This window comes from Plecotus auritus, assembly GCF_963455305.1.
Source record: "Plecotus auritus genome assembly, chromosome: 9".
Classification (NCBI taxonomy): Eukaryota; Metazoa; Chordata; class Mammalia; order Chiroptera; family Vespertilionidae; genus Plecotus; species Plecotus auritus.
The window spans coordinates 67,853,906-67,865,632 of record NC_137783.1 but is presented as its reverse complement, the minus strand read 5'-3'; the positions used below and the strand labels follow the sequence as shown (position 1 = coordinate 67,865,632).

General features: G+C 49.4%; 1 protein-coding gene across 1 annotated transcript; it reads right to left on the bottom strand.

Moving 5' to 3' along the window:
- Nucleotides 1-6,463: 6,463 nt before the first annotated feature.
- LOC308233548 (fatty acid synthase-like) lies at nt 6,464-11,450 on the bottom strand (the record flags this gene model as incomplete). Its single annotated transcript, XM_080640572.1, is given in 9 exon segments — nt 6,464-6,737; nt 6,739-7,172; nt 7,176-7,742; nt 7,746-9,431; nt 9,434-9,597; nt 9,600-9,773; nt 9,776-9,991; nt 9,994-11,291; nt 11,293-11,450. Coding segments are annotated over 9 exon segments (4,971 nt in total), but the record flags the coding sequence as incomplete, so codon positions are not given.
- Between the last annotated feature and the right edge of the window lie 277 nt (nt 11,451-11,727).

The following is an 11,727-nucleotide window of genomic DNA, read 5'->3' as shown; positions in this document are numbered from 1 at the left end:
GGTGTGGACCTGCAATTGAAGACTCCTGTGCTCTGAGTTTAGAGATAAAAGAAAGAACAGGGGGGATCAAAACTGTGGCTCTCTCCCCACTAAATTGTGAATCTTTAGAATAGTAAAATGTAAAAACTAAAAATTATTACTTTTAAATGCAAATCAGCTGAGTAAATTTAAAATAAAAGGATCATGCAAGAGAAAAAAAAGTCAGTACTGTAAATTTTTAATAGTGTGTGGAAGTGGTATACTATTATATGAAGCTAGACTTCAATAAGTTAAATAATCTTAGACCAATGACTGAAACAATTAACAGTCATAAAAACAATAATACTACCAAAAAAGCCATTGCTAATAGGTCAGCAGAGGACATAAAATGGAGCTCAGAGATAATCCATAAGCCTAAAGGAAAAAGTTTGAGAGAGAAAAAAATTAAATGAGTGAGCCAATAAAAACAAATTCTAAAATGATGGTAGAATTAAACCTAAGATGGGCAAATATTTCATCAAAAATAAGTGGACTAACCCTGGCCAGTTGGCTCAGTTGGATGGAGCACCATCTGATACACCAAAAGGTTGAGTGTGTGATTCCAGGTCAGGGCACATACCTAGGCTGTTAGTTTGATATTTTCATGTTTCTCTCTCACATCAATGTTTCTGTGTCTCTCTTTCTCCCTCTCTTGCAAAAAAAAAAAAAAATCAGTAAACATATCCTCGGGTGAGGATATTAAATAAACAAAAGAAATGAAATAAGTGGACTAAATCATCAAATAAAAAAGGCAGACAATGTATGACTGGATTAAAAGACTCATTGAGATGCTTAGTACACACACACACAAAAAAACTAATTTTATTTTAGTTTTTTAAAGGATAGTTCTGAATTTATTTATGTAAGGGGATTAATTCTTCATAAATAGTTTCCCCCCCCTTTTTTTTCTTTAATCTTTATTGTTGAGATTATTACAGATGTCTGTCCCCCTTCTCCCCACCTCATTTTTTAAAATATATTTTTATTGATTTCAGAGAGGAAGGGAGAGGGAGAGAGAGATAGAAACATCAATGATGAGAGAGAATCATCAATTGGCTGCCTCCTGTACACCCCACACTGGGGATCAAGCCTGAAACCCGGGCATGTGCTCCGACTGGGAATCAAACCTGGGACCTCCTGGGTCATAGGTCAACGCTCAATCACCAAGCCACACCAGCTGCCCCCTGCTCCCCACATTTTAATTGTAAAGTTATAAAGGGACCAAAATGTTTGCAAGTAAAATGATTTCTTTAAAATTACCTAAAATTTTTTATAAGAAAGCTGCGGTGGCTATATTAATATTATAAGAAAAGTAAAGTGGTTATATTAATTAACATTAAAGAAATATTAGAACAATGGAAGTAATCAGTGTTAAAAAGGGCTATTCAATAATAATGAAAAGATTATTTCAACAAGAAGATACTCCTAAATATGTATGATTTAATAATATAACTTCAAAATACACAAAACTGACAAAATTGAAAGAAGCAATAGACAATTCCAGAAAACCTTGAGATTTTAACACTCTTCTCTCAGTAATTGATAGAACAAATTAGGGGGGGGGGAACCAACAAGAATATCTGCACCTGAGCGTTATGGTTTATTACTTGATTTTAGTTCATTGTCATTTATAGAAACCTCTATCCTACAATAGTAGAGAGCATTTCTACCCAAATGTATTGGGAATATTCACCAAGATAGACGACATTCTAGGCCACAAAAATGTCTCAATGGAAAAGAATTGAAATATATAGTGTACGTTCTTTCATACAAAATAATTAGTTTAGAATTCAGTCACAAAAATTGCTAGGAATAAAACTACAATCTTCTACATCAGGGTTGGGGAAGGTCTGGCCTGCGGGCCTTTATAAGGGCTGAGAAATCATTGGGTCTGGCCCTGCCATGGCATTAGGGGAGGGTTAATTAAATGTGTGACAAAATATAGGAGGCTAATTTTTTTTAAATTTCTTTATTGATTAAGGTATTACATATGTGTCCTTATTTCCCCATTACCCCCCACCTCCCATTCATGACCCCACTCCCCTGTTGTCTGTGTCCATTGATTAAGCTTATATGCATGCATATAAGTCCTTTGGTTGATCTCTCCCCCTTACCCCCACCCTCCCCTACCTTCCCAGAGGTTTGACATTCTGATTGATGTTTCTCTGTCTCTGGATCTATTTTTGTTCATCAGTTTATGTTGTTCATTATATTCCACAAATGAGTGAGATCATGTGATATTTATCTTTCTCTGCCTGGCTTATTTCACTTAGCATAATGCTCTCCATCTCCATCCATGTTGTTGCAAATGGTAAGAACTCCTTCTTTTTTACTGCAGCATAGTATTCCATTGTGTACATGTACCAAAGTTTTTTAATCCACTCATCTGCTGATGGGCATTTAAGCTGTTTCCAAATCTTAGCTATGGTGAATTGTGCTGCTATGAACATAGGGGTGCATATATCCTTTCTTATTTGTGTTTCTAGTTTCTTGGGATTTATTCCTAGAAGTGGGATCACTGGGTCAAATGGGAGCTCCATTTTTAGTTTTTTGAGGAAACTCCATACTGTTCTCCACAGTGGCTGCACCAGTCTGCACTCCCACCAGCAGTGCACGAGGGTTCCTTTTTCTCCGCATCCTCACCAGCACTTGTCATTTGTTGATTTGTTGATAATAGCCATTCTGACAGGTGTGAGATGGTACCGCATTGTTGTTTTGATTTGCATCTCTCTGATGATTAGTGACTTTGAGCAGTTTTTCATATGTCTCTTGGCCTTCCTTCTGTCTTCTTTCGAAAAGTGTCTATTTAGATCAGTTGCCCATTTTTTGATTGGGTTGTTTATCTTCTTTTTGTTAAGCTGCATGAGTTCCCTATAAATGTTGGAGATTAAACCCTTATCGTTGATATCATTGGCAAATATGTTCTCCCATGCAGTGGGCTTTCTTGTTGTTTTATTGATGGTCTCCTTTGCTGTGCAAAAGCTTTTTATTTTGATGTAGTCCCATTTGTTTATTTTCTCTTTAGTTTCCATTGCCCTAGGGCAGTATCAGTGAAGCAATTGCTTCAGCATATGTCAGAGATTTTTCTGGCTATGGATTCCTTTAGTATTTTTATGGTTTCTCGTCGTATGTTTAAGTCCTTGATCCATTTTGAGTTTATTTTTGTGTATGGTGTAAGTTGGTGGTCTAGTTTCATTTTTTTTGCATGTACCTGTCCAATTTTCCCAACACCATTTATTGAAGAGACTTTATTACTCCATTGTATGTTCATGCCTCCTTTGTCAAATATTAATTGAGCATAGTGATTTGGGTTTATTTCTGGGTTTTCTATTTTATTCCATTGATCTATATGTCTGTTTTTGTGCCAGTACCAGGCAGTTTTGACAACAGTGGCTTTGTAATACAGCTTGAAATCTGGTATTGAGATCCCACCTACTTTGTTCTTTCTCAGCATTGCTGTGGCTATTCAGGGTCTTTTTTTATTCCAGATGAATTTTTGGAGAGTTCTTTCTAGGTCTGTTAAATATGCCGTTGGTAGTTTAATGGGAAGTGCATTGAATTTATAGATTGCTTTGGGTAGTATGGACATTTTAATGATGTTGATTCTTCCAATCCATGAACATGGTATGTTCTTCCATCTGTTTATGTCTTCCTCTATCTCTTTTTTTCAGTGTCCTCTAGTTTTCCCCATATAGGTCTTTTACCTCCTTAGTTAAGTTTATTCCTAGGTATTTTAATTTTTTTTGGCGTGAAGGTAAATGGGATTGCTTTTTTAGTCTCTTTTTCTATAAGTTCACTATTGGTATATAGAAATGCCATAGATTTCTTGGCATTAATTTTGTATCCTGCTACATTGCCGAATTCATTTATTAAGTCTAATAATTTTTTGATGGAGTCTTTCAGGTTTTTTATGTACAATATCATGTTATCTGCAAATAAGGACAGCTTTACTTCTTCTTTTCCAATTTGGATGCCTTTTATTTCTTTTTCTTGTCTAATTGCAATGGCTAATACTTCCAGTACTATGTCGAACAGGAGTAGTGAGAGTGGTCATCCCTGTCTTGTTCCTGTTCTTAGGGGAAATGGTTTTAGTTTTTGCCCATTGAGTATGATTTAGCTGTGGGTTTATCATATATAGCTTTTATTATGTTGAGGTATGATCTTTCTATTCCCACCTTGTTGAGAGTTTTTATCAAGAAAGGGTGTTGGGTTTTGTCAAATGCTTTTTCTGCATCAATTGATATGACTATGTGGTTTTTTTATCTCTCAATTTGTTTATGCGATGTATCACATTCATTGATTTGCAGATATTGTACCATCCTTGCATTCCTGGGATAAATCCTACTTGGTCATGTTGTATGATCTTTCTGATGTAGTGCTGGATCCGATTTGCTAGAATTTTGTTGAGGATTTTGGCATCTACATTCATGAGGGATATTGGCCTGTAATTCTCTTTCATTGTGTTGTCTATCTGGTTTTGGTATTAGGGTGATACTGGCTTCATAGAAGGAGCTTGGAAGTGTTCCTTCCTCTTGAATTTTTTGGAATAGTCTGAGGAGGATGGGTTTTAGTTCTTCCTTGAATGTTTGGTAAAACTCCCCTGTGAAGCCATCTGGCCCTGGGCTTTTGTTTGCTGGAAGCTTTTTGATGACTGCTTCAATTTCTTCCATAGTTATTGGCCTATTGAGATTTTTGGATTCTTCCAGATTGAGTTTTGGAAGGTTATATTTTTCTAGGAATATGTCCATTTCCTCCAGGTTGTCCAGTTTGTTGGAATAGAGTTATTCATAGTATTTTTTAACAATCCTTTGTATTTCTGTGGGGTCTGTTTTTTTTCAGCTCTTTCATTTCTGATTTTGTTTATTTGGGTCCTCTACTTTGCTCCTTGGTGAGCCTCACTAGAGGTTCATCATTCTTGTTTATCCTTTCAAAGAACCAGCTCTTGGTTTTGTTGATCTTTTGTATTTTTTTTTTTTTTTTGTCTCAGTGTCGTTTATCGCTGCTCTGATCTTTATTATTTTCTTCCTTCTGCTTACACTGGGCTTTTATTGTTGCTCTCTTTCTAATTCTTTGAGTTGTAGGGTTAGGTAATTTATTACCATTGTTTATTGTTTTTTTCAGTAGGCTTGTAGAGCTATGAACTTCCCTCTCAAGACTGCTTTCGCTGTGTCCCATAGATTTTGGATTGTTGTGTTTTCAGTGTCATTTGTTGCCATGATGTTTTTTATTTCTTGCTTGATCTCTCTGGTAACCCAGTCATTGTTTAATAGCATGCTGTTTAGTCTTCATGTGTTTGATTTTTTTTGGATTGTTTTTATTGTAGTTGATTTCCAGTTTTATGCCACTGTGATCTGAGAAGATGCTTGATATGATTTCTATCTTCTTGAATTTGAAGAGACTTTGCCTATGACCCAACATATGGTCTATCTTTGAAAATGATCCGTGTGTACTTGAGAAGAATGTATATTCTGTGGCTTTGGGGTGAAATGTTCTAAAGATGTCAATTAATTCCATCTGGTCTAGTGAGTCATTTAGGATTGATGTTTCTTTGCTGATTTTTTGTTTAGAGGATTTGTCCAATGGTGATAGTGGGGTATTAAAGTCTCCTACTATGATTGTATTGCTGTCAATCTCTCCCTTGATATCCTCCAGGAGTTTTTTTTTATGTATTTGGGTACTCCTGTATTGGGTGCGTATATGTTTACCAGAGTTATTTCTTCTTGTTGGATTGCTCCCTTTAGTATTATGAAGTGGCCTTCCTTATCTCTTGTTATGTCCTTCACTTTGAGATCTAATTTGTTAGATAGAAGTATTGCTACCACAGCTTTTTTTTTTTTTTCATTTCCATTCGCCTGAAAAACCTTTTTCCATTCCTTCACCCTCAGTCTGTGTGTGTCTTTTTTTCTGAGGTGGGTTTCTTGTAGACAGCAGATATATGGGTCATGTTTTCTTATCCAATCCATTACCCTATTTCTTTGGATTGGGGCATTTAATCGATTTACATTTATTTATTTATTTTTCAACTGACAATTGCAGTGAATTTCAAAATCTGAGCAGCAATGTGAATGTGTTTCTTGAAAAAAGTACAGAGAACAGGATGGCTGCCCGGCCTGCTGCCCCGCTGCATCCCTGCTCTGGGCGGGGTCTGCCCACTGCCCCAGGCCTGCTGCTCCCCAGCGGCACAATAAATAGAATCCAAACCAGGACCTCAACGAACGTGGACTGCACGTGGAGTCTGGGCCTCACAGGATCTTGCCCGGCTTGGTGGACTCTTCACAGGCCAGGGAGGCCTCCAAGTCAGTGGCGCGGGTCCTGGCCCCGCACCCACGTGGAGGTGGTGGCCGAGGTGGCCTTGCGGGAGGTGCCCAGCACGGGTAGGCGTCAGTCCTACTTCTAGCTGCCACCAGGGTGCAGGCCTGGCCCAGCGGCTGGACCGGGCGGGCAGCTAGCCCTCCCGCACGCTGACGCGTGACTCCGCCAGGGTGCCGTGGATGATGCCCAGGATGGCCTCCAGGCTGCTGCCCTCCAGCAGTGTGCGGTGGTCGCCCTTGATGATGTGCACCGACACCTTCCCGTCGCACACCTGGGACAGGTTGTAGTCAGCGCCCAGGTCCTCGCCCTGCATCCTGCCCTTCTTGGTATGGAGCAGCATCACGTTGCCATGGTAGGTGGCCCGCGGCATGTACTGCTCCGCAGTGCACAGCTTGTGGTAAAAGGATCGTGGCAAAGGTGAGCGCACGGCGGTCCAGGCCCGCATGGCTCTGTGTGCTCATGTCCACAGCGGCCAACACACACTCCTCCAGGCCCTCGAGGGGCAGCAGCGCCTCCAGCACCCTGCTGTACTCCGTGTCCGTGAACTGCTGCACAAAGAAGCACATGGCCGCGGCCTGGGCCTCCCCCTTGCAGCCGGGCGTCAGCCTCGCGCAGTAGCTCTGTGTGTAGGCCAGCACATTGGTGTGCGAGCCATCAAATAGGAAGAGGCTGTTGTGTGCGGGGGCGGGGCCCTGCTGCGCCTGCAGCTGCGAGCACATCTGGAAGGCCATGCAGGCGCCGTAGGAGTAGCCGGCAATGCGGTAGGGCCCCTCAGGCTGAACCTGCCTGATGTAGTGGAGGTAGTAGGCGGCCAGGCTGTGGATGCTGTCCAGCGGTGCGGCTCAGGTGCACTGCAGGCCGTAGGTGGGGATGCTGAGCTTGGTGGCCAGGCTGTGGAACACGGTGGTGGAGCCCTCGATGGGGTGCAGCAGGAACAGGGGCCGCTCGGAGCTCTGCACCAAGTTGAGCCGTGTGAGGGTCAGGCCCTCGAGGTTCACCAGCAGGGTGCTCAGGTTCAGCAGGGCCTGCTGCCGCACAGGGCTGCCCTCCTTGGGCATGGAAGCCGCCAGCTCACTGGCCAGGCCGGCCTGGGAGGACAGGTCCTGCAGCTTCCGGACCGTGAGCTGCTGGATGTCCCGCATGGACAGCACCAGGTCGTGCTCACGCTCCAGCGTCTGGTGCACCTCCATACCCATGAGCGAGTCCAGGCCCAGGTCCCCCAGTGAGCTGTCCAGGTTGACAGCGGCCAAGTCTCGTATGCCCAGGATGTGGGCCACGGCCTTCAGCATGTCCTGCTGGCCGTCACTGTCCCCGTGGGCCGTGGCCTTCTTCTCCTCCAGCACGAAGCTGCTCAGCACGGGGTGGGGCTGGCTCAGGAAGACGTCCAGCACCTCCAGGCAGGAGGTGATGTGCTAGGGCCGCGTCCCCCCAATGACTGAGTCATTGCTCCCCATCGTCTCCAGCATGGCGCCCACGTTGCTGATGGAGCCCCACTGCACGGTGAAGCCTGAGAGGCTGTCGTGCCTGCGCTGCTCACATATGTGCTCCATGGTGGAGTTGGCGAAGCCGTAGTTGGTCTGGCCTGCGTTGCCACGCCCACAGCTCACCGAGGAGAAGGCCATGAAGTAGTCCAGCTCGGGGCATGCCTCCCGGGTCACCCTATCCAGGTGCAGGGTGCCACTGTACTTGGGCTGGTTCACGTCCTGGAAGAGCTCGGGCGTCTGATTCTCCAGCATCGGGTCCCTCAGGACCATGGCCAGGTTGAAGACGCCGCCGACCAGCCCCAGCTGTGCAGCCTCGGTTATGAGGCCCCAGGCCCTGTCCAGGGAGCTGGCGTTGCTGGTAGACACCAGCACCTGCATGCCCTGTCGCCGCCACTCCCGCAACTGCTTGGCCTGGTAGCCTGTGCGGATGCCAGAGCGCGAGGTCAGCACCAGCTTCTGGGCCCCGCGCAGCACCAGCCACTGAGCCAGCTCCAGGCAGAAGCCGCGCAGGCCCCTGGAGATGACGTAGCTCTTGTGGGCCAGGCAGAAGAGCTTGGACACGACGGTGGTCAGGGCGGGCGGGGGCCCCTGCAGTGCGGCGCCCGGCTTCTCCTCGCGCACCTGCACGAGCACTTTGCCGATGTGCTTCCCCTGCGCCATGTAGCAGAAGGCGCCCTCCACCTGGTCCTTGGGAAACATGGTGCAGCGGAGTGGCTGCACCACCCAGTCCCGGATGCTCATGTGCAGCAGCCCCGCCACTGCCCGCCAGTCGGCGCTGGCCTCTTCGAAGAGGGAGTCCAGCAAGATCCCGTGGAAGGTCATGTTCCTCAGGAAGATGGCCATGCCCAGAGGGTGGTTGTTGAAAAGGTCGAATTTGCCGATTTCCAGGAAGCGGCCGTGCTGAGCCAGGCACTGCACGCTGGCCTGCAGCTTCTCCTCTGCCAGCGAGTTCAGGACCAGGTCCACACCCTTCCCTGCCCTGTGCCGGAGCACGTGCTGCTCGAAGGATGTGTCCCTGGAGTTGGCAAAGCTGGTGTCGTCAAGCTGGGGGAACCTGGCCTGGAGGTATGCCCGCTTCTCAGCTGACCCCACGGTGGTGAAGACGCGGCAGCCCAGGCTGAGGGCGATGGCGATGGCCGCCTGGCCCACGCCACCCGAGCCCGAGTGGATGAGCACTGTCTCCCCGTACTGCACGCGCCCGCGCACCACCAACGAGTAGTAGGCCATGGTGTAGACCACGGGCACTGAGGCCGCCTCCTTCACAGTCCAGTTGGAGGGCACGTCCCACAGGAAGTCCTGGGACAGCAGAACGGAGGTGGCCAGGCCTTCGGCGGGCACCAGCCCCATCACGCGCTTGCCTCTGGGGTCTCGGTCAGAGAACTCCATGCCCAGCATGCAGTCCCGGGCAGCCCACTTCCCTGGGATGGCATCAGGAAACAGCTTGCCCGTGGCCAGCATGATGTCACGAAAGTTGAGGGAGGCGTAGTAGATGGTGCAGAGCTGGACGCCGGGGCCGGGGGCCTGGGCGTGGCGCAGTGGGGAGCAGACCCAGCAGGTGGAGGACAGGTCCCCGCAGGTGAGGACGTTCACGAAGTCGTGCTCCGTCTGCTCCTCCCCTCTGGCGGGACGTGCTCCAGCAGGAAGTAGAGGAAGGTGCCCCCGGCCCCATCCCGGTAGATGTTCATCACCAGGTCCCCTCGCAGCACCTCCTGCAGCTCCGCAGAGCCGGGGTCCAGCTGGGGGACGGGGGACATGCTGCTGAGGTTAAACACCAGGATGCACTGACCCAGTGTCCACCGGGCTCCTTCCGCAGGCAGTTGACCATGCCCACCATGCCGGAGGTGGCACAGCCGCTGGCCGTCAGCCACACGGGCTGGGAGGAGGAGTTGGCCAGAATGCTCTTGAGTGAGTCCACCCATCGGAAGCTGGAGTCCTCCAAGGGCAGGAAACGGGGCTGCCCTGCGGGCCGGGCCGGTGGCACAGGAAGAGCACGGAGCCATAGAAGGACCTCTTCAGGGCCACCAGGCACAGGGATGCCCCCAACAGCAGGTCCTCCCATGCGTCCTGACCCAGTAGGCCCTGCCGGCCCGGCTGTGGCTCAGGGCAGGTCAGGAAGGCGAGTGTTTCCCCAAGGGGGTGCCCTCTGAGCAGTGTGTGCAACAGCAGGAAGCCCCCTCCTTGAGGGCAGCGGCCATGTTGCCGAGGGCTGTGGCCGGGTCCCCGAGGGTGGCCAGCGCACAGTTGCACACCAGCAGGTCGGCCGGGCCCAGGCCGCTGGGAGCAGGATCCGTGGGGTCCCACTGGCCCAGGGCCACATTGAGCTGCTGCAGCTTGGCCTGGGCAACCTCCAGGGCCTGAGGGTGGCGGTTGGTGGTCGTGTAGTCCAGCTGCAGCAAGCGTTGGGTGTTGAGCAGCGCCGAGATGCGTGAATACAAGTGGCCATCTGCAGCCAGCACCTCAACCACCTTCATGCAGAGGCCCATCACTTTCTCTAGGGCGGTGTCCACGCAGGCCTTGAGCGCCTGGGAGTCGAGGAGGCCACTGAGCAGCGGGTCCTCAGGCAGCTCCGGCCGCTCCTGCGCCAGCATCCAGCCCAGCTCCAGCTGCAGGTTCCTGTTGAGCTGGCAGGCAGATGCCAGCAGCTGAGCCAGGCCCTGTTGCAGGGGCTTCCGCGGGGCCTGTGCCCCATCCAGCCTAGGCACCACCATCTTCAGCCCCTGCTGGGCCACCTTGGTCTGCAGCACCTGTGCCAGACCACTGCACAGTTGCAGCTCCTCCTGCAGGGCTGTGCTGCCCACCAGGCACCCACCCTCCACGTGCGGCGTGAAGCAGAACTTTTCCAGGATGGGCGCGTGCTGCTTCTGCTGCTGCCGCGGGGCCACCGAGGTGTGCAGGCCGGAGATGAGGATGCCCCTGGCCGCTGTGCTGTTCAGAGCGCTGCTCACCACCACCTGAACCGCTGAGGTCTCACCTTGCAGCGCATGCACCTTGTGCCGGTGGGCGGCGGGGTTGATGTGGATGGCAGCGATGCAGGTGGGCAGGCGCAGGCTGTGCTGGCGGGTGCCCAGGATGGACATCTTCAGCATGCTGTCCAGGAAGGTCACCCAGTTGTCCTGCCACAGAAGCTGGCTGGTGTCGCCTTCGAGGGAGGCCTCGAGGACGTCCTGGAAGTGGGGGCCGTAGTCGTAGCCCCGCAGCCGCAGCTCCTTGTACACATCGCCCTGGGACAGGCGGAAGGTGGCCGTGGGGTCTGCGGGGTCCACCACGTCCAGGCTGTCCTGGTTGTCGAAGAGCCTGGGGTCAGGGTCCTCCCACTGGTACACCATCCTGCTCACGACCAGGTTGCCGTTCTGAGACATCTCGAAGGCGTGGGAGGCCTCCAGCAGCGGCACCTCCAGGGGCACAGTGCCCGTCTTGGGCAGGATGGTGGCCTGGTGCAGCGTCATGTCCTCAAAAGCCACGGGCATCTGCTCCATGTGTCCTCCAGACCAGGCACAGGTAGCCGGTGGCTGGGAAGAGGACACGGCCGTCAATGCGTTGGTCCACCAGGTAGTGGCTGGGGGACTCAGGGCTGGTGTCGATGGTGTAGAGGGTAGCCGAGGAGCTGCTGGAGCCGTTGGGGAAGTCCACATCCCATCAATTTACATTTAAAGTTATTATTGATAGGTACTTATTTGTCGCCATTTTTATTCTTTAACCCTGTGTTCCTTCTTCGCTTCCTATTTCTTTTTTTTTTACAGCAGACTCTTTAGCATTTCTTGCATTGCTGGTTTGGTGGTAATAAATTCCCTTAGTCCTTTTTTGTCTGTGAAGTTCCTGATTTCACCTTCAATTTTGATTGATAGCCTTGCTGGGTACAGTATTCTTGGATTCAGACACTTCCTTTGCATGACTTTGTATATTTCATTCCATT